Genomic DNA, 25,476 nt, shown 5'->3' on the forward strand with positions numbered 1-25,476 from the left:
AAAAATTCAACGACCAATATTCATCAATGGACGGGGCCTTGTGTTGATGTGGATATGGGGGGAGGGAATTCACCAAAGACAAGTAGTTAATAGAAACGTTAACTTCCTGAAATAAATTGCTGTTACATTTCAAATTTAGATGGTTTTCTTATTTAGGAAATGCCTTGCATTGTGTTTCCCTGACATTTGGCCTCCCGGTGTCCTATCGTTCGTATGCCCCGTCTGCTCACGTGTTGCGTTCAAGTGCGCACGTCAAACCTCGCTTCTGCAACAGCCGGTGTATTCGCGCGCCCCTTTGTCTTTATTTACGCGAACATGTTTTTTATTTCACTTTCAATGTTTTCCAATCGTAGCGTTTAGATACATGACAGGTTAGACAAAAGCATGTGTTAAGGTCGGGTCACAACAAAAAAGCGATATTCCCAAACGCACATGAAGGCCTCTTGACTTCAGAGCAGAGACGGAGAGAAGGAAACACGCCACCGACTCTCCACGCAGGGACCCCCCACCAGTACTACCTTCATGTAGCCGCTCGGTTTACCAACTCCTGGGCTGTGTGGGGTGAGTGCTAATGGTTCGTGTGTTACACTCTTAGTTAGTTGTGTTTACCTTCTTGTACAGAGGTTGTTTTCGGCCGTCGGACCGAGGCAGGGATGTTTACTGCACGCTCGCACCGCCTTTGGCGTCTAATTTTCGGGAAAATGTCTTTCCTGCCCGAGATTCTCCTTAAAGAATTAAGCTCAAGTGGAAACCCTAACCAAAGTCCCGTGTAACGACTAATGAACATATTCACTTTATTTTACTTACTTGTACGTGTGTACCTGTTACGTGAATTGCTGGTGAAAAGTATCAACTATCTGCTTCGCTAACTTTTACTGTCTCTTTAATCGCTGCTAATATGCTAACCCTAGTCTTATGCTAATAACACAACTCACGTAAACTAACATTAACTAACTGTTACTTACTTTGCAAATTAAGCATTGTTGAATGCGGTCACCTCACATAAACAGTGGTAATATTAGATAAGCTCTCATCACCATATCAGCATGTCATAATCATCGGGAATTCAAGCACGTACATAAATCTCTTTATTCTTTAAAATGACACAAACCAGCAATGTGCGGGCCCGTAACTACTGACACTTACTTTTGTAATGACTATAAACGTGTTACGTTCTGTCAGCCTTTCCAGAGGATTTGTGGTCTCGTTTGTGTGCATTTGAAACAGTCGTTTGAAACACATCAACAAGCTGAGACTCATTCCACTGAATGAGCCTGGCTCTTATCATCCCCCCCATTCAAAGTGAATCCACAAAGAGGATTCACTGTAGAAGTGCCAACCAAAAATGCTTAATTTATCGTATTGTTAATGTGTTGAGCTTAATTCGATTCCTTAGATGATGTGCACAATTAGAGGTTGTTTGATGCACTGCTTTGATGCCAGGGCTTTGGTCTCCGTCTGCTCTATAATTCTGTGCTAAATGCAGTAATAACCACTTACAAAACATCTTATCAGCTGAGGCTCCTGTAGACAACTGTGGGGTGAATTTGTGCTCCAAAACGAGCCTCTTAAGGTTTTTTTCTGTGTCGTGGAACTGAAAGTTTAGCCTTATAGGTACTTCATTTTTTAGGGATGCGTGATTGCATTCTGTGAGCCGGAGGCACGAGCTTCTGACCAATGATGGGAAACCTGCTGTTCTGCCCTTGGGCTCCACTGAGATGACCCCAGGTGAAATGTGGATGACGGTTTGAGCCAGGGGAATTCAACATTGGGGCCAAGATATCCTCCCACCGAGCCAAAAAGAATCCTGTTCTAGTTCACCCACACACACCCACACACACTTCCAATCAGCCGAAGCAATGGCGATGCCAGGACCACTGTTGGCGTGCCTGTGTCTGATGTGGGTGGGAAGCTGCAGTGCCCACAGCCTTTTTACCTGCGAGCCCATCAGAGTGCATCGCTGCCTGGGGTTGCCCTACAACATGACCTTCTTTCCCAACATGATGGAGCACTACGACCAGGATATTGCAGAAGCTAAGATGGAGGTGAGTCCTCCTCGCGATAACAAGTCACGAGTTTGTGTTTACTTATTTTATATATGGACTGGCACATTTTAATTAGTGTTTGGTTTTAAGTTTTTTTTTCTCCGACTCTTAATTTAAAGACACAACAGATTGGATCAGGCTTTTTTTAGTGGTTCAAATTCTAGTGGCCGTCCCAAAAATAACATTCTGAATATATGAGGTTTCAGCTCTGAAGTGGAACACACGGATATTGATTAAATCTGTGATGCTGTCATGTAGTGGGGAATGAGTTCATTTTTTAATTTCCCCAAAATTAAAGAAACCTAATGTTAAGTAGTTTTCACAGCTGTTGACCTATATTTTAAAGAATGATTAATTATTCAAGGTTGTCCATGGAGTTATTATTACATTGAGCTTCATCGGCTTGTAAATAAAATTAAAATCCAAGTCATATATGTGACGACAGTGAATATCTCAGAATAATTGCAATGCGCCTTGCTGTTATGAATGAATATGAGTAGGTGGCTTTAGTGTATAAATGATCGGTGTCTGTTACCCTTTAGATGCACACATTGGTTGAACCATAATCGCTGTTTTATGATGGTCATGAACAGGAAAACACGATTCACCTGCCACAGTTCAACAATTCCTACTTGGTTGTTATAGATGTTGATATACTGTTGTATAGTATTGTTGTAAACATGATAACAATGAATCAATAGTCTTGCATTGAATTCTCTGTTGTCATAACTGGGGTTTAATCAACGTTGAACTGTAGTGGGGAACTGTGTGGAAAAGTCAAATATCTTCCCATTGGAACTTAAAGTTAAGGCTACTTTAACAAGAAAAGTAGATTCATTCAGGAGATTTAAGGACTTATTCATGTTTTGCTACAATGAGATGACAATTCCAGTTTTGACTTTGGTCAATGGCCTTGTTCTCGTGTCTTCCCTTGTGTCTCTCCTCAGCTGTGAGCTCGATATCTGTAGGGATGCATTGAGTGCACCGGCATTCCTGAAGACCAGGGTTTGGTTACACACATTTGGTGTTGGAGTGTTGATTGTGAACAGCGATCTGTTGAGGGAATCTTTTGTGTGGCATCTGGCAAAGGTAGAGGCGTCTTATTTCACAGCAGCAACCTTGGCCACCGGCAACATTGTGGACTTTGTTGTGAGGGGCCTTTGAGGAAGGAGAGAGCCACACCCAGCATCCTCGTGAAGAAACGAAGCAAGCCTGCCGCTTGTGCCTCTGACACATGGAGCCAACAAAGTTTCCACTGGAGGGGAACTGCTAATGCAGGACGGAAACATTTGCTTGCCGGCTCTGCATCTATTGTCAGACACGAACTGCTGTACTTGCTACTGCTAGTCCTCCAGCTATTTACCATGCAGCAAGCTGTGCTTGATAGTGAGTGGGCCATGTAGCCTGGCCCACTATTCAGTCAGCTATTCTGCCTTGCAAGTTATTCAGTGAGCCGTTCTGCTTTGCTTGGTAGTCAGCGAGTCATTTGTTGAAGCTGGCCCGTCAATGAGCTATTCTCCCTGGACTTTGTTGCGAGAGGCCTTCGATTCCTGGAGGAAGGGGAGGGGCCACACCCAGCCTCTCACACAAAAAGCCTTTCCGGCACACAAGTATTCTCTCTGTTAATCACTCACGCCCTCTCCCCACGTACTCGGTGTTACCCCTGTCTCCCAGGTGACACTCTGTGGCCTAAACTCAACATTACGTTCCATACAGAGTCCTGTTAGAAAGCGCCCAGTGACTCTGTAATCGGGCAGACTTCAGCTTCGCTGTGGGATCGGATCCGGCCTATCAGGCGGATTTCCCGCCCCTGGTCCCAGATTCCACCATTGTGCGTGCCAGCTTTTGAAAACAGAAAAGTCAAAGCGTCAGAATGCAAAGAGTAATTGAAGTACTGTACAGATGAGGAAGCTGGAGTTGGAGCGAAAGTTTGAAAAGTTATTTTCTAACAACATCATTTAATTCTTGAAATACTTTGCCAGGAAATGATCCGCAAAGGATTTTCCCTTTTTCCCTAAGAGCAAATCCGCTGAACTTGCTGTTGCTGATCCTGTTTAAATTGAGGCCGTTTTTACAGTAACTCTGGGTAAAGCAAATAAAGGTCAGGACTTGAGAGGGAGTCCAGGACCTCCGCTGTCGAAAAACAAGGAAGCTTACTGTCAGAGGGGGCGAGCCCAGGCCCCAGAGACACAGGCCCACTGCCAGACTGGATTTCAGGAGGAAAAAAAAGTTCTGAATAGCAGACTGTGTTGGAATGTTTGTGTTTGTTTTGTGTACAAATATTAGCTGTATCGGCTGTAGGTCCATGCCCGTTGGTCTGATAATGGACCATGAGGTTAAAACAAAGTCCGCTCCGCTTCTAAAACGTCCCATGTGGTCCACGTGGCGCGCTTCTGAGAAAACAAAGAAGACTGGGTTATACAAGTAGTTTTCAAAGTGATAAGAAAGGAGCCTACACAATATACACTCAATAAAACCCCCAAGGATTTAGAAAGATGGGCATGGACATGATCTGGACCTGTTTTAACTGGAATCAAGTCGTCCTCCGGGTGCGCCCTGGATGCCCCGGATAAATCCACACGTTCTGTAGCAGATCCACTTACACAGTGGCTCAGCAGCAGACTAACCTATCAACAGCTCTGTGCATTCCAGGCCCCCTGGCCACTGGTTGTGTGTTTCCAAAATGTCCAAGCAGTCATATCCTGCCACATATAACCCCCCTCCCTCAGCGTCTCGCCCCTCATGCTTTCGTGTTGAAGAGGAAGAATATGGTTCCCAGCCGGTGAATGGGCCTCTTTGTGTGGCGTGATGTATCGCTGCGAATCAACAAAATGAAGTTAATGCATCTGAGGCCTCAAGAGGCAACATTCAATTGGTCCAGAGATATTGCTTCTGTGGGCCTGACTTGTCTTCAAACTGTGTTCAAATCTAACCTGAAAGTATTATTTAAGGTGCTTGGACTTACATCGCCTGAATCTGTCCTCCCAGACAATCCAAATCAATGTCCAGTGCGGACCCCCCCTCCCTATTCACCGCGGCATTCTCAGTGAAACGTGACTTGTCTCTCTCTTCCCCAGCCGTTCATGCCCCTAGTAGGGATGAAATGCTCTCCAGACGTCCACCACTTCCTGTGCCAAGCCTTTGTCCCAGCATGCACCGGGGACAACAGGGTGATCCGTCCATGCAGAGAGCGGTGCGAGTCCGTCTTGTCGGACTGCAAGGAGGTCATCCGGGTCTTTGACATCACCTGGCCCCCCGAGCTACAGTGTGACAGGTGAGGAGAAACGTCCATCAAAGACCATCAACAATAGAGAAACAATTCATTTTTTTTCATTTGAATTCTTTTTCCTAGATTGGAGCCATGTGGCTCTCCCGGCGGTCCGACGCTCCCCGCGACCACCGCCATGAGCTCCTCCTCGGCAAAGCGGGACCTGGGCTTCTGGTGCCCGCTGCAGCTGAAGACCAAACCGGGCTACGGCTCGTCTTTCCTGGGCGCCCAGGGCTGCGCTCCGCCTTGCTCCAACATGTACTTCAAGCCCCACGACATCGAATTTGCCAAAAACTTCATCGGCGTGTGCTCCGTCATCTGCTTGGGCGCCACGCTCTTCACCTTCCTCACGTTCCTCATCGACGTCAAGCGCTTCCGCTACCCGGAGCGGCCCATCATCTTCTACGCCGTCTGCTACAGCTTTGTGTCGCTCATTTACTTCGTGGGCTTCCTGCTGGGGAACAACGCGGCGTGCACCGGAGCGGCTCTCCCCGCCGGCGTGGACACGGTGGTGCTGGGCTCTCAGAGTAAAGGCTGCACTCTGCTGTTCATGCTGCTCTACTTCTTCTCCATCGCCGGCATCGTCTGGTGGGTCATACTCACCATCACCTGGTTCCTGGCAGCGGGGCCCAAGTGGAGCTGTGAGGCCATAGAAAAGAAAGCGGTAAGGGGCGTATGGGGAACAGCCGAGAGGCGCCACGAGGAGTGAGCGGCTGCCGCTGGAGGTGTTGATTCGCTCGGCCTGTGTGATTTTCAGGTGTGGTTCCACTCTGCGGCGTGGGGGATCCCCGGGGCGCTGACCGTCATGCTGCTGGCTCTCAACAAGGTGGAAGGGGACAACATCAGCGGAGTGTGCTTCGTGGGGCTCTATGACCTGGACGCCCTGCGCTACTTCGTCCTGGCGCCTCTGTGCGTGGGCGTGGTGGTGGGCCTCTTCCTCATCCTGGCGGGCATCGTCTCCCTCAACCACGTGCGGCAGGTGATCCAGCACGACGAGCGCAACCAGGAGAAGCTGAAGAAGTTCATGATCCGCATCGGCGTGTTCAGCTGCCTCTACCTGGTCCCGCTGGTCACCCTGTTGGCCTGCTACACCTACGAGCAGAGCCACCGCAGCAGCTGGGAGAACACCTGGATCCACGACCGCTGCCAGGAGTACAGCATCCCCTGCCCCTACAAGGTGCCTCATGAGCTCTGAACGCGTCCAAGCCAAAGGAGACGGGAGATGTTAATAATGTCCACTTGTTCACTTGATGCTCTTGGTCTAAGGCATGCACCTTGTTATGGCTGACTAAAAAGGAGCGCTAAGCTGATGTTGGCATGTGTGTGTAAAAAACAACAGGTCAATGTCATTCTAAATGTTCAAATTAATAATGAATGCTCAAAACTCTCCAAAAAAATATAGCCTATTTGAGTTGAATTAGCTGAAAAACTGAAAAAAGGGAATTGATACAGCCCTTTTAAAAAAATGTCTTTCAGGTTGACCTGAAAGGAAATTATGCCAAATACGTAATATTATTTTTATTATGGTTTGAATGCACTAATTGTAAGTCGCTTTGGATAAAAGCATCAGCTAAATGACATTCAATGTAATGTAACAAAATAATGATGTATTCACATAGCATTACTTATGGAAGATCGACAGTCGCAGAACACCGGTATATTTTTTATACATTATTTTAACATTTTAGATTAATATGTTACACATTATTGTGTATCAATAATCTAAGGACATAAATAGGACAATAAGAACAATGTAAAAGAGAAAACCCAACTCCATTATTTCAGTCCTTATACAGTATTACCTTTAAAGTTCCAAAAGGAGTTTGACATCTTTCTTCTTCTTTTTACTTGGTTTTGTAAGTTCACACACTAAATCCCAGGGAGTCTGTGACTGTTTGTTTACGTCTATTTGTCCCAGACTCAAGAGCACGACCGCCCCGACCTCTCCCTGTTTCTGGTGAAGTACCTGATGACGCTGGTGGTCGGGATATCTGCCTCCTTCTGGGTCAGCAGTAAAAAAACCTGCTCTGAGTGGGCCTACTTCTTCAACAGGACCCGCAAGAGAGAGTAAGACTGCGTCTTCTGTTGCGTGTCCAGGTCCCATGAGGTGCATTCTGACCCCAACCGCTCGTGCCCTCTGTCCCACAGCCCCATCACCGAGAGCCGCCGGGTGCTGCAGGAGTCCTGCGAGTTCTTCCTCAAGCACAACAGCCGCGTCCAGCACAAGAAGCAGCACTACAAGCCGAGCTCCCACAAGCTCAAGGTCATCTCCAAGTCCATGGGCACCAGCACCGGCGCCGTGCCCACCAACGCGCCCTCCGCTGCGGCCGCGCCGGGCAACCACGAGCCCCGCGGGCACGGCTCCCTGTCTGAGGCCTCGGCGAGGGAGCACCTGGACAGGGGCACCTCCAGCCGGAGCTCCAGGAGGGGGGACAGGGAGAGGGACGGGGGGGAGAGACGCAGCAAAGGGGGGAGCTCCTGTAAGATCAGCAGCCGCTCCGAGAGCGTGCACAGAGTCCCGGACGGGAGGTAAGTGAGGCGGTACTTTTTGTATTTCACATATTGACATAACGTCCGTGTGGCATCTCGGCAGCAGGTTGTTTCTTGGCAACGTCTTTCTGTACAAGCACTGAGCCCAGAGAATCCCCCATGTGCCCCTTTAGGATGACTCCGCGCAGCGAGTTTTCCGAGGCCCGGCACGGCCCCGGTGCACAGCAGCACCCGGCTTTGAAACCGTCGCACAGCGCCGCCGAGGATCCCGCCCGCCCACGGGCGCACCCGATGCCCGAAGACAGCAAGGATGCAAAGGACAGCGCCTGCTAAGACGTCCCAGATGTGTCCGTCCTTGACTGCCCCCTCTCGTCTCACGTGCCTGTGCGTGATGGCGTTGGCTGCATCACAGTCAGCGAATGATCCCTGCCAGCATATTGTCACATACCTCGAGTATTTAAAATGTGGTGTGCTTGGACCATAATGTGGGTTCAAAGCAGAGGGTTAGTATATTTATAGTGGTTGTGCCCTTTAGCTTTACTGAGCTTTTGGACCCATTGCTATATAACGAAATGTTGCAGCAGCTCAGCTGTGATCCACCCAAACAACTACCAACATGATGGCGGGGATTCAAACTTTAGGTCAACTGTTTCTTGTAGTTGTAGTGCAATGACATAGGACACATCTTAGAGAATACAATGATTATGTAAATATTCTATTTTGTTTTTAGAAGCCGAGTCTCTCACTGGACTAGTCGCTACACTGAGAGTTGTGCTAAAAGTCATGATATTGCCAAACGTACTACTTAAAGAAAAGACTTCCTGGGGTAAAACCATTTTTAAATGTCTTATTGTTTTTTCTACAACCTCATCTGGTGATACATGCAATGCTTCTTAACTGCTCCTTTTGACAAAGGCGTAATCTTAAACATGACTTGGTTTTCAAACAATGTTGAATTTTCATGTTTTCTTTCAAAGAGCGTACTTTCACTTGTGTTTTTTTTGTGTTCGAATGGTTTCTACAGCAACAACCACTTACTTATGGTGCTGACGTGTCTCTTTTTTAAAGAAGTGAATTTGGCTAAAGTATAGCTTTAAAGTTTTCCACCAGAATGTGTTTTCCTATGAGTAGCTCCTTACCTTCAAAGGACTTCAAAGAAGCTACAGATGTTGGGCACATGGGATGCGTGTGTGCGTGTGTGTGTGTGTGTGTGTGTGTGTGTGTGTGTGTGTGTGTGTGTGTGTGTGTGTGTGTGTGTGTGTGTGTGTGTGTGTGTGTGTGTGTGTGTGTGTGTGTGTGTGCGCGTGTGCGCGTGCGTGCATGGGTGCGCATTCATATGATTTAGGATCCAATTGAGGAAACAAATGAAACAGGCTTTGCACTATTTGTTAAAGAAGCACAAACCACTAATGATTATTAAATATTCACAGACAGAAAAAAGGAGAGAAATTGTGGCTTTGTTCAGGACTTTTTCATAGCATATGGTCACGGATCATAATTTCCTCCTTAAAGTGCTTCCAGATCACCTTCTGGGATTTGTCCCAACGTGCTGTGATCGTCTAAAGGATGTATTCTTCATTTGAGGTTCTGTGCCTTTTTATATTTGGGAGAACTAAAGGGAGCTCTCTTCACCCTTTGCTGTTCCACCTGGATATTCTTATTCTGCCATGTGGAGGATTGTGTAGTGTAGTCTATGAAATGCTCTATACGTTTTTTGAGCCATTTTTACTGTTTATTTTTTACGTAGCCTCATCATGTCAGCTGTATTTTGTATCAATCCAATTTAATTTTAATAAAACAAATCATTATAAAATGATGAAAAAATCGTGTGACTCAGTCCCTGCTATTTGTGATGGATTAAACCACTTAACTTACTTACCTTAACTTCTACCTTTGCACACAAATCCGTTCAAATGATGACACGGACTCTTTAGTTCACTGGCACGGCTAAATAGCCCCCCGTAGGTCCGTCACCCACCCCCCCCCCCCCCCCCCCCCCCATGAGAAGACGCTCCTTCCCTCCTCGTCCTGCCCTCTGGTCCACGGAGTCCACCACAGTCGCCTCACTCCGCGCACAGCCGCAGACACGATGTCTCCTCTGAGCGCGCGCCCGCTGCTGCTGCTGCTGCTGCTGCTTGGCTGCTTGGCTTTGCCTCTTTATGCCGTGGAAAAGGTGAGAAATAGAGGATACCGAAAGGATCCTGACGCCGACAAGGTAAGATCTATGATCATGAGAAAATAAGTAGAGACACGTGTCGGTCCACGAGAGATGTATGCGCTTTGGATAGATTGTGTGGTTTTCCCTTATTAGAAAACTTTTAAAAATTGTTAACGGTAATTTACAGTAATTGCACTCGAGTGGATGTTTTGCAATGTGACACGCTTTTTTGATGCATCTATACTTACATTCATGAGGCACTTTGATGTGCCTGAAACTGCTCCTGGATTACTTTGCCAGTGGGAACTTCAAATCACTGATTTCACAGTAAAACAGATCATCTGCAGATTCACACTAATGTGGCCACAGCGTTTGGCCAAATAAGCGGGTCCCCTGCAGGGGCTTTTAGCTGTTGTGTGGTCAGCTGGTTCTCTATTATTGCAGGTCAGGGAGAGAGGGAAAATCCCCAACAGGAAGTTTGGGTCCAGCTCATTCTGTCCATCTGTCTCTGTCTTTGTCATCCATCGGGTTTCTTACTGGGCTAAAAAACGGTTTGGGTTTCAGGGGATTCAATTCATAGGTACCTTTGTCTAGAATCACATAACCCTCCTTTGCTCTGCTGAAGGTGGAGAGTTCAGGAACAACGTGGACCCCCCCCCCCTCTAGGGATTTAAAAGAAAGTGAATGTAGTGTTTACTTTGCTGCCCCCTCTCCCCCATTTGGGGACTCCAAGAAGTCTGCATATGCCCTTTATGCAGTTGCTCTCCATTTTTCTTTGAAAGTCTTGTTCTGCAATGGAGGGAGCAGCACAGTGGCAGGATATGATGAATAGCACTTTATGTTGTTAATGTTACCATTTGTATCCAGTGCACTGGGAATGACGCAGAAAAGGCCAACTGCACTAGACACTTTGGAGAAGGAAGACCTGATCATTTGAACAACATGGTAATCATTAAAATCCTGTTTTCCATCCTATCAACATCCTTGCAAATCTAAAATGATCAAATAAGACCCCAAAGCCGGGCATCACGTTCCTGCTCTGGTTGCTCCCCGAGAGCCTCTGCCCGTGCTTCGGTGTGGACTAATGCACGAAATACTACTGATCGCTCAGCACTTTCCAGGCGGCAAATGCAGCCTTTGTGCTTCACTTACAGTAATGAGCTGTGTGCTTCTAATATTCAGTAAAACTGGGCTGTGTGGCTCGTTCAGACAGACAGCACCGCTACAGAAAGAGCAGACTGGAGGCTAATATAAAAGTCAGCTGTGTTGCAAAGAGAAGGAAGAAAAAAAAAAGACAGAGGTTTCATTCATTAGTCTGCTCTGAAATGTCTCCAAAAGCCCAACCCTTAATAAAACTTGGGAGACTTCTCCTTGCAGAATATCACCCAGACGCACTCTGCATTTCCACATTCTAGCCGTGCTGCTTGGGACTTTAGTCCCTTTCCCTTGAGGACAAATTTGAGGTCTATTACAGCCCATTCATACCCAAACCACAATACGTTGGTCCCATCACAGACGTAGCGGTTTGCCCACAGAGGTGATGTCAGACTTCACATCTCCAGGCCGCTCTGGCATAGTCAGCTTTAATGGCTAAAGCAGGCGCTAGCAGCAGCTGGTGTAGGACTACTGTTCGTCTTACATTAAAAGCCTTTTTCCTCATTCATGTCATCAGAAATAGATCTTTATACCTCATAAGGGGCCCGCGTCCCAAAAAGACATTGAAACTAGTAAAAAGTCTTTGTTCTCCTCTCCTGCCTCTTTCTTTTTTTTATGCCTTTATGGCCACGTGCCTCGAAAATCGCTTCACTGCTGAATGCTGAGCAAAAAGGGGCAGAAAAGAGCCAAACAAGAAAAGTCCAGGCCTGAATCCTTTCAACATCAGCATTTTTGTGGAAGGACGCCAACTAAGTGTTTATGTCTGAGCCCGACCGGTGTTTGTTTGCAGATCAAATAACCCAAATTTAAACTCAACTGTACGCAAAAACCCCTCATGAGGTGACCCAGGCACTGTAATCTGTTTGACATGACGCACAGCTTTTCGGGTTGGTCAGCACTTCCTTGTCTGTATGTAGTGGGGAAATTTTGGCTCGTGCTGGCTGGTTATGTGGCTCTGCTTCAGTCCCGGGTCACATCTGTTTTTCCTTCACTTCATTCCAGCCATGTGGCAGTGTGCTTCTTTGTGCGACTGGTAAATGAGGTGTAACAGCGTCGTTTGGGTGCAAATCGTTAACACAAAGTTTGATAACAATAGACTACTATTGTTGTTGTTGCGTTGCCTTTTGTTCCTTCGTAACTACCTCCCCTTTGGGTTCTTTGTTGCAGTTTCCCAGTTGCATGCAGGGACCGACAGGCACCCCTGGCAGAGAGGGGAACCCCGGAACCAACGGCATCCCGGGGACGCCGGGAATCCCTGGGCGCGACGGGCTCAAAGGCGAGAAAGGCGAGTGCATCAACGAGATCTTCGAGGAGCCCTGGAGGCCCAACTACAAGCAGTGCGCCTGGAGCTCTCTGAATTACGGCATCGACCTGGGCAAGATAGCTGTAAGTACGCCTTCACCCCCGAATGACACGCTTCTGGGGATTGTTTTTTTTACAAATTAACGGAAAATCTTTGGCAACCAACACAATGGATGCAAACCTCCCTGTGCTGCGCTGCAGGACTGTACGTTCACCAAGCTGCGGTCGGACAGCTCCCTGAGGGTCCTCTTCAGCGGCTCCCTCAGACTCAAGTGTAAGAACGCATGCTGCCAGAGGTGGTACTTCACCTTCAACGGGGCCGAGTGCACCGGACCCCTGCCCGTAGAGTCCATCATCTACTTGGACCAAGGAAGTCCTGAGCTCAACTCGACCATCAACATCCACCGGACGTCCTCGGGTACGACTCGGGTCCCCGTGCAGTACCACCGTGACCCGCTGTGGTTTGGTTTTTGTGTGCCGATGATGCTTCAGCTCAAAGCCACATTTCAACATTTTGGGAAATGGGAGATAGCTGGAGGAGCCTTACTGATAGCCAGTTAGCTTAGCCTAGCATACAGGGGGGAAATAGCTAACCTGGCCCTGTCCAAATGGGACAATAAACGTCCAACAGCACCTCAGCACAGTATGTTTAATCATTTCGCATAAATGTAAATATACCATGTTTTATAGCCACCAGCACTAAAGTTAAAAAATAAAGTTTTTGGACAGAGCTAAGCTAGCAAATTATCTCTTTGTGCTAAGCTAAGGCCACCCGCAGAAGGGTCAAACCAAATTGTCGAATTATTCGTTTTTTCTGCTGGCCGAGTCTTACAATTTGGAAAAGTTTGGAAAGTTTACCGTGTTAGAAAACAAATGTTCTCGGCTTGGGTTGTTCCCTGAAATTAATTAGCACTTTCTTTTTGTCCCCCTCTGCAGTTGAGGGTCTGTGTGAAGGCGTCAAATCCGGGTTGGTGGACGTGGCCGTGTGGGTTGGGACCTGCTCCGACTACCCGAGGGGGGACGCGTCTACCGGCTGGAATTCAGTGTCCAGGATTATCGTCGAGGAGCTGCCCAAATAAGATAAAAGGTTGCATGTGTGCCAGCGGTGTGTTGTTTGGTCCTCGTAAACCATCAGGTACGGTTTGCTGAGGCGTCACTGAAGGGAACTTTTCAAATCGCCTAGATTAACGTGTTAAACTTTGTACTGTAGCTTTTTTTACTGCTTATGGACGCTGCTGTTTGTACACAGTAACCATGTAAAAGACATTGTGACAAGACATGTAACTATGTACTCATGTGACATGTTTATATTCATTAGTACTGTTAATAAAGTCATCTCTACCTGTGGTATTCATTAGTTTTGAAATGCCCTGTGCTAAATTCAATGTTGTTCATACATCAAATGTATTTATATAAATCCAACACAACAATGCCAATAAAGTACTTGGGTTGCAGATACAATTTGTAGCCAGGACATAAACGAATTCTGCGGATAAACAAAACCATCCACATTGCTGCTATGTGTGTTCACATGAATCAATAATTTAAAAGACACAAACTAGTATGGCACACACATGCAAACGGAACCCTGAGATCTACAATTTTGCTGCTGATAATCAGCTGTTCATGTTTCAGCGTTTATCCCTCTATGCTGCCAGAACATAAATAGTAAACTACGATGACATGTTACACATCGTCCTCTGCTGACGTGTCCTCTGGCAGGTAGGGAAGTGTTTGTCATGCAGCTAAAAAAAAAAGAAGAGAGAAAACAATCCCCTGTTGATTCTGTTGCTCAGACTTAGCAACCATTGTTACTCTCAGTGCAAAACGAATGCTTCTCACATCTGCATGTACACCGGGACGAGGGTGCAACTGTCTGTCTCACGCGCTCTGAATGCCGACCGAAGCAGCAGCTCAGAGTCTCTGCGGCTGTCCTCGCCGCCCTGTGGGGCCTCACTGATTTTGTCCCAGGAGGTAGCGAGACACATTCTCATAAACGACAAACGTGATGCAGCATGCCGGAGTGACTCGAATGACGTTGGGGACGATTCCTTTGTAGAAGCCGACGGCGCCTTCGTTCCTGCAGAGAGAGGGGGAAAAAAAGAAAAGATGATCACTACTCTAATTGGATACGAGTTAACAGCCACATTTGGTTACAGCTAAAGCCCCCTTTAGCAGAGGATCAGGGTCCTACCTCCATGTCCGTGTGATGACATCAATAACTCCTTTGTATGTATTGTGCTGGTCCTGCAGACGAGCTCGCACCACCTGATACGGGTACGTTGTGGCCACGGCAAATACTTTGGATACTGCTGCCATTGTGATATACTCCAATGAGCTCTGTTTACACAGTACAACAGATGAGGGAGACGGAGATAAAAAAAAACAAGATGAGCTTTGTAGCCCGCCTTTTTTCAAAGCAGTGAGCGCGCTGCCGGACGGCTCGTGGCTGGTTGACTCACCAGCTTTGCATCTGAAGGCACTTTCTTGTACTTGTTGTAGTCTCTCTTGAGCTCTTCGTAGGCCATGAACTGCAGCGCTCCGTGAGACGTGCCCAACAGACCAGGGACGTAGCCCTAAGACAAGCACATGACCTTTTATGACGCACAAACGGCATGCGCTCGCTTGAAACGTCCACTACACGGTCTACATCTGTAGCCCTCTGTGGTATTTGCCAGCATTTGTAATATCTGCAGAGTACTGGTTGCATTTATCCTTCAGGCAAAATTCACATGAAGCTTCTCTCGGACCGGTAATATAGTCCACTGGCGCCCTCTAGTGGCAACTAATGACTCAATAAAAACAAATTACAGCGCAGCAGGGTAAAGGTCAACTATAAAGTCCTGAAGTGTTCCACCTTGTACAGTCCTGGCACTCCCTCGTGGCGGTAGATCTTCACCAGAGCATCCACCATCCCCTTGTACCGTTTGCCGGTCGGGTCGGCATCGTACTGGAGCACCAGCCGGGTCTTGGTCACCCAGATGGGGTTGGTTAGGGTGAGCGTCAGGACGCCTAGGTGACAATAAGTAGGCAGTGTTGTAATGAGGCTGAACACACATGATTATGTTGTGTTTGTGTTTTAAACAAACAGTGCTCATGTTTATTGTTGTTTGTTCTTTACGCATGTGGCTGAATGACACTCAAAGTTGGGACTTTCAGCAATCTTTCTTCATATCAAGTCTCATTTTTAAAATCGATGTCATACAACCGGTTGACATCGTTGTTGTTGACCACTTCATAAACAAAGTTTTAATGCGTACTTTCAGTGAGATTTTAAGTCATATTTACAAAACCCTCCTCTCCTGAATTATGAATATTGCCGGCTTCTGCCTACTCAGATGATCCACAGTAGCCCCATCGTACCTCAACTAGAGAACATTGTTAATACTTGACCGGCAGGAAGCAGATCCAGTGCGAACAAATTGAACACATGGGTTTGCTCAGGCCAGCTCGAAGCAGTGTTATCTGGTTGTTGTTGACCGTGTGTCGATATGGCGTGCAGTGTTTCGGATACATGTGGGACGAACCTGCTTGGGCTGCAGACACCAGGTGCTCCGTGGCACTCAGTTCCGTTACACGGCCCTCCTTTACGTACCCTTTGATGGCATTGTAGCTGTACGGGTTGGGAGGAAATATCTTTTATAGATCATTTTAATAACATTTATTCATTCATGTTGGAGATATGATCCAAAAGTCGCATTGGTTTACGTACAAAAAGAAGTAGAGACCCCAAGATGCTCCGGCACCCCAAATGTTGGGTGTCACTCCTTGGTAGAGTCCTCGGAGTCCCTCCTGCTGCCAGACACTCTTCATACAGTGTAATATGCCACTGTACTTGGGTCTCAAATGCAATCCATCACTTACTGAATTGAAAAGGACATCAGAAACATTAAAGTTATTCGACACCAGCAGGGTGCCATGGCAACGTGGTAATGCTGGCACTATGCAATGCCGCCATCATCATCAGACGTCTAGTCTGCACATTTAGTTCCATTCGATTCAAATCTACAATTGGTTCGTACTTGATAGAGCTGCTGACTGGCTACGAAGTTCAGTACCGCAACTGATTGTGATTATACAGTTAGTCCAGGAGCAATAATAGCAGTAAGAAGACGTATTGTAACGTTACCTGCAAACCTGATTTTGACCAGATCCAGGGGGTGCAGCATCATCGTTGACACCACTCCTCCACTGAGCCCCGCCAACAGGTTTTCTACCTTCACGTGGCTGAAGACCTGGCGGACATGTCCGACTAGGGACACAGCAGAGGTGGGTGTGGGGGACGCGGTCTCCGTGACGGTTCCGTGATTAGGAGCAGAACCCATGTTTGCAGGAAAACGTGGATGAGCCGAGCGTTAACTTTAACGGTAGCTAGTTCCTGACAGGTAATTAGTCGCGTACCCCGTCACGTGAGTGCTGAAAGTATTCCTGCGCAGCACCCGGACAACAACTGCTTGACACTGCTGTACAGACGTGTAACGGCATTACGGCCATTGCGTTTAGCAGGAAAACCACATGTTTAACATGCGGCGACCCGCCATGGCCGAGGTGACGTTAGCCGAAATGTACAGTATCAGCGCCACTGCTCGACCTTCCTACGAGTATTTACTACGTTTCAAAAGTAGTAGTAGTGTGTTTCCGGTAAATCCTTCAAAATAAAGTAATTTAGGGGACCGGTAAACCATCATTTGTACCTTATTTTGTTATTTTGAAAAGTGGCACATGTAGTAATAGGTAATTCACTAGGTAATTCACTAGGTATTCAATAGGTGTCCCGAGGAAAGATAATTCCTGAACCAAGGTTGTAAAATAAAATGCGGCTTACAACCTAGCCAAAGAGTTTAATTTGAAGCAGTTTGATGACCAAATTAGGGTATTTCCGGTTTTCTCGTGGCTAAATTTGTAACCTTGATAGCTTTATCCAAAGTTCTCAGTGACGAAAGCAGTAGGAGGGGACATCCCACAATGCAACGCGGTCAAACGAATTTCTTCTTCATCAACACATGGCCTCTGCTTGCTAATATTTTTCTTTATAAACCTAACACTATCTGCGATTTTAAGAGTGTTTCCATTTGAATTATTCAACCAAATGAAGGTTAAGGTCCTCTCGAGGAACCCGGATGATTACGTCCGGGAGACCAAACTAGATATTCAACGTGGTAAGTAATAGACTTTAATCTCATTTAGGCTAAAGCACAGCCATGCTATGGCTCGCTAGTTTTTCTCAGCAAACCACCCATAGTCTGAGTTTAGTCATTCCACCAATAATCAACAACATTAGCACCCAAAAACCTTTAGCAGCTATTTGGAAAAGGTGAATGAGACCATATCGTGTGGGCAGAAATGCTATCTAACATTAGCTTAAGTGATCTAGAGAGGGACACCGGAATTTACTGTAAAGGAAGATCATCTTTTCGCCCACTGATTTTAATTTTTACAGTTCATTAAGGAGTGGCTCCTCTCTCTTTTTAGTCCCCAGAAACTATGACCCGACCCTGCATCCGTTTGAGGTGAGCAGAGAGTACACCCGGGCCCTGAATGCCACCAAGCTCGAGCGGCTCTTCGCCAAGCCTTTCCTGGCCTCTCTGGATGGACACCGGGACGGGGTGAACTGCATGGCCAAGCACACCAAGAGCCTCTCCACCCTGCTCTCTGGCTCCTGCGACGGGGAGGTGACTACCCGCCCCATATACATACATTCACCCTGCCATGGCTTGTACCTTCCCGTGTTATGGTGACGCTGTACCCACAGTGCTAATTGTGCAACGCACTCATTGCTGTCATTGTTTGACTCCATTCTCAGGTGAAAGTGTGGAATCTGACCAAACGCGAGTGTGTCCGCACTCTGCAAGCACACGAAGGTTTTGTCCGTGGAATGGTTGTCCGCTCTTGTGGGACCTCCTTCTTCACGGTGACCGCTGAACCCTTCAACATCTAAGCAGAGCTTTTGGAATTGTTCGACTTCTTGTTGGCCGACCTCTAATACGGCGTGTGTGTGTGTCCATGCCCTGTACTGTCACAGGTTGGCGACGACAAGACGATCAAGCAATGGAAAATGGAGGCGCCCGGCTACGGAGAGGAGGAGGAGCCGCTCAACACAATCCTGGGCAAGGTGGGACCAGTGGGCCTTTTTTCTTCTTTTTGTATTGCCAAAAACAGTTGAGGTTACATCAAAAAATATAAATATCCCATTTCGGTGATTTGTAAAAACGAGTCTTGTCCATTGTAGTCGGTCTTCACCGGAATAGACCACCACCAGAAGGACGCCGTGTTCGCCACATGTGGTCAGCAGGTGGACATCTGGGACGAGCAGAGGAGCAGCCCGATCCGCTCGTTCACGTGGGGCGTCGACAGCTTCAGCGCCGTGCGCTTCAATCCCGTGGAGGTGAGACGCCACTTGACACAAAGGCATCTTTCTGCCATAGAAACGGAGGAGCACGCGCTACCATTTGTCCTGTCCTCGCACCCGTCAAAGTTGTTATTTTGCGTCTTTTAGATCAGGTACCCTGCTGTAACCGTTTATATTTTTCCCAGACTGAACTCCTCGCCAGCTGCGCTTCTGACAGAAGTATAGTACTGTACGACATGCGAGAATCAGCGCCGCTTAAAAAGGTAGGTTCGGCCACTTAGCTGCTGCAAAGAATGAACCCATTCCATCACAAAGACATGATTTATATCTACGGTGGGTTTTCATTTTCATGTATAGGTTATCATGACGATGAGGAGCAACACATTATGCTGGAACCCGATGGAAGCCTATTATTTCACATGTTGCAATGAGGACTACAAGTGAGTCTGAGTTTGCTAAAGTAATTCGCACAATGTGCAATTAATGCACCGTCCCGTCGTCTTCACCTCACTGATATGCTTACTAGGCAAAAGGGCCTGACTTTGCATCTTTGTTTCATCAGCCTCTACACATACGACATGAGGTCCCTGCATCGGCCAGTCACAGTGCACATGGACCACGTCTCCGCGGCGCTGGATGTTGACTATTCTCCAACTGGGAAGGAGTTTGTCTCGGCCAGCTTTGACAAAACCATCCGCATATTTCCCAAGGACAGCGGCCGCAGCCGGTTTGTACGAGCCTAAACACCAGCTTATGATTACTGTAGTTTGATACTGGTCTGTATTCAGGGACCATTCATGTTCTTCTGACTGAAGCACAGAGTAAGCAGTATATGTATTCTCCATGGTGTCATAGTGATGTTTGTAGTTTTGTGCCTGGGGCCTATGAAATTTATTTAATTTACTCCATTATTTTGATATTTACGATTTGAGCGTGTTGGTCGGATTGCAGCAAAACAGTTAAATGAAGGGTCAACAATCAGTTTTTCCTACCATGACACGCAGGGGTGCAACGGATCACAAACCTCAGCAAAGAAAAGTCAAATATAACTTTACTCTCCATTAAATAAGAAGTTCAAAACACTTGCAACCAATAACTGTTGGTTGAAATGTTACATATAAATAAAAATAGGGTATCCAATTAGAAACGCAATGAACTCGATAAACTAAAATAAAACATTGGAATACTTAATTCTGTTTAAGTGCAACATGAATTATGTTGACTGGATACCAATCAATTGGTGCTGTAATAGCTTTGGCCCGGTCGGACTCAGCCACAGACCCTCTCCTAAATGCTGCGAGGATCCTTTGGTGCTTCGGCTTTACCCCATCACCGATGGAGCAGGAAGGGGCCACTTAAGATGTGTGGCTAGGCTCCATGTACCGTATTTTCGCCACTATAAGGCGCACCTTCAATGAATCTCCTATTTTAGAACTATTTTCCTAATATAGGGTGCACCGGGTTATAAGGCGCATAGAATAGAAGATACTGCAGTAAAACGTTAGACTGGGGCTGCGTTATGCATCCACTAGATCGGGCTTTGCTAAATCAAACATTAAGCCTTCTGAAAACTCTTCACTCCCATGGTAACGTTAATGTGGATATTAACAATATCTCTGAACCTCCAACTTTCGTTCTTGATTAATGAAAACATTCTTGGCAAATGCTTTGGTCCATCTTGCGCTGGGACAGACGGTGGCGCCTCGGACCGTCAGCTCGATCCCGAGATCCAACTACCAGCTTTTTAAATACAGCAGCTTTAATATACGCTGTTGGAGCTGGATTTACCGCGGCCGCTGGCACCAGACTTTCCCTCCAATGGGTCCTCGTTAACCAGTATGGATCAACCAATGGATCCATATATATGGCGCTCCGGATTATAAGGCGCACTGTCGTTTTTTGAGGGGAAAAAAGGATTTTAAGTGCGCCTTATAGTCGCGAAAACACGGTATTAGTTTTAGCCTACAGTAAGATGTGGTTTAATGAGAACTAACTGGTGCCATCATAGCGTTGAACCATCAACCAGTTGGTTTCAGAGTTACTAACATTCATAGTTTGACGATGAAGCTTAAGGCGTAAACTATTCCTTATCACTGGTAATCCTGCACATTCTAACACTTTATCCTGTGTAATGCATTGACTTTTTTTCCTTTAGGGAAGTCTACCACACCAAACGCATGCAGCACGTTATCTGCATTAAGTGGTCGTTGGACAACAAGTTCATCCTGAGCGGCTCTGATGAGATGAATATTCGCCTGTGGAAAGCCAACGCGGCGGAGAAACTCGGAGCGGTGAGTCACGCCTCCTCACATCGCTCCTGCTCCTCGTATAGAACCGACATGCAACGTTCCCATGGCAATCAAACCAGTGCATAAGTCTGTTGTAGCCTATTTGAATCATGCAATATAAAGTCAGTACAGTACCGTGCCACCAGCCAAGCAGATAGTCACACCGCTGATATATATATATATATATATATATATATTTGAATTTAGAACATTCGTTGACAGCCCTATTGTATTGTGAGTTCGCTGCGGTCCTCGACACAGCCGTGGCCCCCTTCAGCAGGGTGAGGGCTGAAAACTGTGCCAGGAGCCACGGCGCCACCGTTGCCAAATGCCGTGATGGATGCTGACTTAGAGTGGAATTACTCTCTATAAGCACAATGTACCAATTGGCACGGTTGCTCCTGTGGAAGTCAGAAGGGGGGGGGGGAAACACAACTCGAATGACAAATTATCAATGGACCTTTTTGCTGAAAGATAAATCTCTGCAGACCTTTCATATCTTGTGAAGGGTATCAGTGTTTTCACTTGGTTTACAACTTTGTGGGGGTGAGCAGACCAGCCGACGGGGGGTGGGTGGTACCCAGCTAGGAGTGGACGTGAAGAGGAGGCGGGGATGGCACCCCCTTCCCCCTTGTTCAAGCATATTGTACATGTATTGCTTTCAGAAACTATGGCCTTCACATTATGTCATGCTCAACGATCTCATAAAGCTCCCATGAAATGCTGAAGAAGTATCCCAAAGTCTCAGCTCTGGCAGAATAATATGGATCAATGCCGTCGTCTCCAACAGCCATCTTTCATCACTAAACAGATTCACCCTCGCTTACTCTCTTAATGCAGCTCCCGAGTGGAAAATTGGCCCGCTTTTGGCACTTGTTTTAGTGTTGCTGTGTAAGAGAAGATTTAATCCGCAAGCTTTGCACTTAAAGAGATCAGACAAAGGCTGCTCCTATCAGCAGTTTGGATCGGCCAATCACTTAAAGCGGCCCACTCTCAACATAATGAAGCATTAACAATCAAGAAAAGCTGAATATAGGATTTGTCTGCAGGACCTCTCCATCAGCAGCTGTGCGTTTATTTACCTATGTTTATTAGGGCTGGCCAACCATAACTATTTTTAATCGTGATTTATTTAATTGTTATTGTATATACTATAATTTGTGCAAACAACGTTAATGTAATAAAGCCAAAGCTATTTGCCACTGCCATATAATTAATGTTTTATATATTTATATCTAAAACAAGTTCAGAACTCAGCAAGTTAACATTTCCAAATCCGTCAGATTCTTTTTTTTAAACGCGTACCAGCTGGAAGATGTTTCTTTTATTGGGGGAGCAGCATAAACCGTATCAATAATGTGTATTCAGTAGCTCATGTCCCTGTTGGTGAGGCGGTCAAGCAGTACACGGCTGTGGTTAACTGTGCAGGTGACTTTTAGTCTTGTCCCCTCCCTTCACCCATGGTTTGCTCGTGTGTGTGTGTGTGTGTGTGTTCAGAGCCAGTGAGCAAAGGACTGATTTTTGAAATGATTCAACATACTCAATTTAAAACACTTGGTATTAAAATGATCACATTAAGTAATCAATGTGCTCGGTAGTGAGTTTAAACAGTTTGATTTTTAGGTTTCTGGCAGACAATGCTCCCAACGTTTGCTGCATCCAGGGTCCAGCTCAGCTAGGCTTGCATAGTCTTGTTCTCGACTACATTTTAGATGAATTCCCGAGCATCACATCCCATGGAAACTTGTGGAAATGTACTGTCCCGTTTGGAACCCTAACCATCACTCGTCACTACCATTGATTTTACTTTGGAGTGCCCGTATGTGTGTGTTTACTGGACATCTGCATTCTAAGATGTGTCATAACAACGTTTAGAGGTCCGTCTGAGATATCGATGGTGTGTTACCCGGTGCTAACCGCTCCTGTTCAGGTCGGACCCAGCGCTCGGCCTGTGGCGTTGCTGCTTGGGGTTGTTGTGAGAAGCGCTCATGCAGACACCCCCACCCTCCACATGCGAGGAGAGGTTTGGCAGAAGGACGGCTGTATGGTGACTTCAGATGGAAGGGTACCTGCTCTTTGGACACAAGTGTCTCGTGGTAGTGGGAAGCATGTGAAGCATCCGTGTGCAAGCGGCACTAAAAGTCAAAATTCCCATGTTTGGCAAAACCTCAATTACCCACAATGCAACTTGACTACCAGCATTTCGCTGGAGACTTTTGGGTTTGTTCTCTCAAATTGTTGAACTTGCTGCTTTTAAAGAGTGGATCTGAAACGTGAATCACATGGAAACTGACCAAATTAGGGCCAAACTTTCTGTCATACTTTACAAAGGGACTTTGTCGTTTTCCTGTGTTTTCTCATGTGCTCGGTAATGAGGCTTAATTGCTAAATTGTCTCAGACAAGGATCGTATTGACCATGCCAGCTTGAGTCTTGAGCTTCAGTGGGGTGACGGCTGCTAATTGAACCCCGTTGTCGCAGAGTCATCTTTTGGAAGGGACCATATATCCATCATACCAACAGCGCTTGTGTGTGTCCGGGGGCAGCATCAGTGTAGTCTAACAGTATCGGCATCCACGGCTCTTCTCCGGCAAATCGTTGCTTTTAATCAGAATAAAAGCCTGTAAGGAGGGTCCCCCCGAGCCAAGGCGAGTCCTGGTCTGCTAGGGGGGGTGGGGGGAGTGCAGACAGAAGGGAGGTTGTTGCGCTGGTGTCTTCACTTTTTAACGTGCATTGATTGTTTTGAATGAGGTTACTGCTAACTGTAGCGCCCGGCCTTTTATGATTTAAAGGTAACCAACCGTCTGTGGTTAATAAACGCCGAATGCAGACGGCATCTCGTGATCGCCCATCATCACCGGAATCGAGGCATTCAGGACAACTTGAAGGGCCATAAATGACATGATTTATGTAGGGTTGGCCCAAGTTCCAAGGCCCAAAAAAAGGAGCCTCGTGCTGACTGCGTTAGCTTATAGGCTAGCGCAAAGTTGAAGCGCTTACTGTGGTTGTGCGTGATCAGATGCTAAGTCAACAAAAATAACTTCCAGTCATGGCTTTCAGGCCAGTGTTGAGGAGAATACTTCAAGGTGGCCACTTGTTCTGTATTTTGTGTAGGTTTCCCCTCTTCTGATTTATGTTTTCATTTCTTGACTTGGTTGCGTACTCCTAATTTCCTTTTTTGTTTTTGTTTTGTTCTTCCATTGTTTCTGCCTGACTCGTGCTCCCTTTTGCTTCTCAGCTGGCCCCCCGAGAGAGAGAGGCTGTCAACTACAATCAGAAGCTGAAGGAGAAGTTCCAGCACCACCCGCAGATCCGACGCGTCGCTCATCACAGGCATCTGCCCAAGAGCCTGTACCACCAGACCAAGGAGCTGAGGGTCATGAAAGAGGCTCGTCGCAGGAAGTACGTGTTCATTATGCGTTTACTTTTCCTTGTTTCGGAGCCCCAGAATGGCCATGACGCCGAGGTCATGGCGACCCGGGCGGCAGGTGTGACCTACGCGGCCCCAACTGCTTCATGGAAAATCTCGCTCATGGGACTGTGTCCTCTGACATGGGCTCAATAGCCCTTGCATACTCATTTACAGCTTGTATGGGGGATTGATTGTTCCACTTGGCCCGCTGTCCTGTGATTCATAGCTCAGTCTGCGGCTGTTTTTTTATCTTCTTTTTTTTCCTTTTTCTAATTACTGGCAGTGGGGTCACACGTCAGACATGTGTTTGGACTGTGAGTGATTTCCTGGCCATGCTTTATGTATTTATTTTCAGGGTGCAGTGGGTGACGTAGGTGTTTGGTCAACAGTCTCATATTCACTCAACCCCCCCCCCCTCTCCCCACATTGTTTGCTCATCTCCGTCCTGCTCCTGAATATTCTCAACGGCAGTCTGTTCACGTCTCTCCTTTTCCTTTTTTTTTACAGGGAGAGAAATGTCCGCAAGCACAGCAAGCCGGGAAGTGTTCCATTGTTGTCTGAGAAGGAGAAGCATGTTGTGGCTGTGGTCAAATAGGCCCCCCCACCACCACCACACGGGCAATGTTCTGACTGCCTGCACCGAAGACTGAGAAAAGTTTTTTAGTTCTGCATTGTTGAGACCACAGACTGTAAATATATATGACATTATATGTTCTGTTCTCCTCGCCGTGGGCTTTTCTTTTGATCAACTTTGCATTCTGCATCAACTATTTTTGAGAAATCAAGAACAGTTTTAATTGGATCCAGTGTTCACAGGAGGTCATGTGACTTGGTACATAGTTGCAACAGAATGTGTTTCATTTGTGATTTTCATGAATAAATTTCCAGACTCATGCTACTGTTGATTGTTGAAACTACCAGAGATGGTGTGATGGTTTCAATATGCTTCAAAAAAACTTTAGTGGTAAACGTCCGCACTTAATCCAGAAGGCCTGTTGGAACGGTTGATG

General features: G+C 46.7%; 4 protein-coding genes across 6 annotated transcripts; 3 read left to right on the top strand and 1 right to left on the bottom strand.

The window, feature by feature from the left end:
• Positions 1–266: 266 nt before the first annotated feature.
• Positions 267–9,611, top strand: fzd6 (frizzled class receptor 6). The gene is made up of 8 exons (XM_037454625.2): positions 267–561; positions 1,631–2,045; positions 5,123–5,319; positions 5,398–5,977; positions 6,071–6,490; positions 7,232–7,380; positions 7,462–7,842; positions 7,977–9,611. Exons 2-8 carry the CDS (start codon positions 1,860–1,862, stop codon positions 8,134–8,136), a joined length of 2,073 nt encoding a protein of 690 aa, XP_037310522.2. The 5' UTR covers positions 267–561; positions 1,631–1,859; the 3' UTR covers positions 8,137–9,611.
• A 247-nt stretch (positions 9,612–9,858) lies between these two features.
• On the top strand, positions 9,859–13,764 carry LOC119197055 (collagen triple helix repeat-containing protein 1). 3 transcript variants are annotated; one of them, XM_037453005.2, is made up of 5 exons: positions 9,859–10,018; positions 10,829–10,906; positions 12,284–12,502; positions 12,620–12,836; positions 13,355–13,764. In XM_037453005.2, the coding sequence occupies exons 1-5, from the start codon at positions 9,893–9,895 to the stop codon at positions 13,495–13,497; spliced, it is 783 nt and encodes a 260-aa protein (XP_037308902.2). In that variant the 5' UTR covers positions 9,859–9,892; the 3' UTR covers positions 13,498–13,764. The 3 variants fall into 3 exon arrangements, with proteins under 3 accessions (XP_037308902.2, XP_037308903.2, XP_037308904.2); XM_037453006.2 differs by lacking the exon at positions 10,829–10,906; XM_037453007.2 differs by lacking the exon at positions 10,829–10,906 and having other exon boundaries at positions 9,859–9,976.
• LOC119197054 (solute carrier family 25 member 32-like) lies at positions 13,716–17,054 on the bottom strand. Its single transcript, XM_037453004.2, has 7 exons — positions 16,548–17,054; positions 16,131–16,281; positions 15,946–16,031; positions 15,276–15,430; positions 14,881–14,994; positions 14,613–14,758; positions 13,716–14,498 (listed from the first exon to the last, which is right to left on the bottom strand). The coding sequence occupies exons 1-7, from the start codon at positions 16,741–16,743 to the stop codon at positions 14,372–14,374; spliced, it is 975 nt and encodes a 324-aa protein (XP_037308901.2). The 5' UTR covers positions 16,744–17,054; the 3' UTR covers positions 13,716–14,371.
• Positions 17,055–17,346: 292 nt separating this feature from the next.
• Positions 17,347–25,358, top strand: dcaf13 (ddb1 and cul4 associated factor 13). The gene is made up of 11 exons (XM_037453003.2): positions 17,347–17,577; positions 17,891–18,090; positions 18,222–18,329; positions 18,441–18,530; positions 18,648–18,803; positions 18,953–19,030; positions 19,125–19,207; positions 19,330–19,494; positions 20,923–21,058; positions 24,293–24,456; positions 24,974–25,358. Exons 1-11 carry the CDS (start codon positions 17,508–17,510, stop codon positions 25,059–25,061), a joined length of 1,338 nt encoding a protein of 445 aa, XP_037308900.1. The 5' UTR covers positions 17,347–17,507; the 3' UTR covers positions 25,062–25,358.
• The last annotated feature ends 118 nt before the right edge of the window (positions 25,359–25,476 follow it).

This window comes from Pungitius pungitius, chromosome 11 (assembly GCF_949316345.1).
Source record: "Pungitius pungitius chromosome 11, fPunPun2.1, whole genome shotgun sequence".
NCBI classification, from domain to species: domain Eukaryota; kingdom Metazoa; phylum Chordata; class Actinopteri; order Perciformes; family Gasterosteidae; genus Pungitius; species Pungitius pungitius.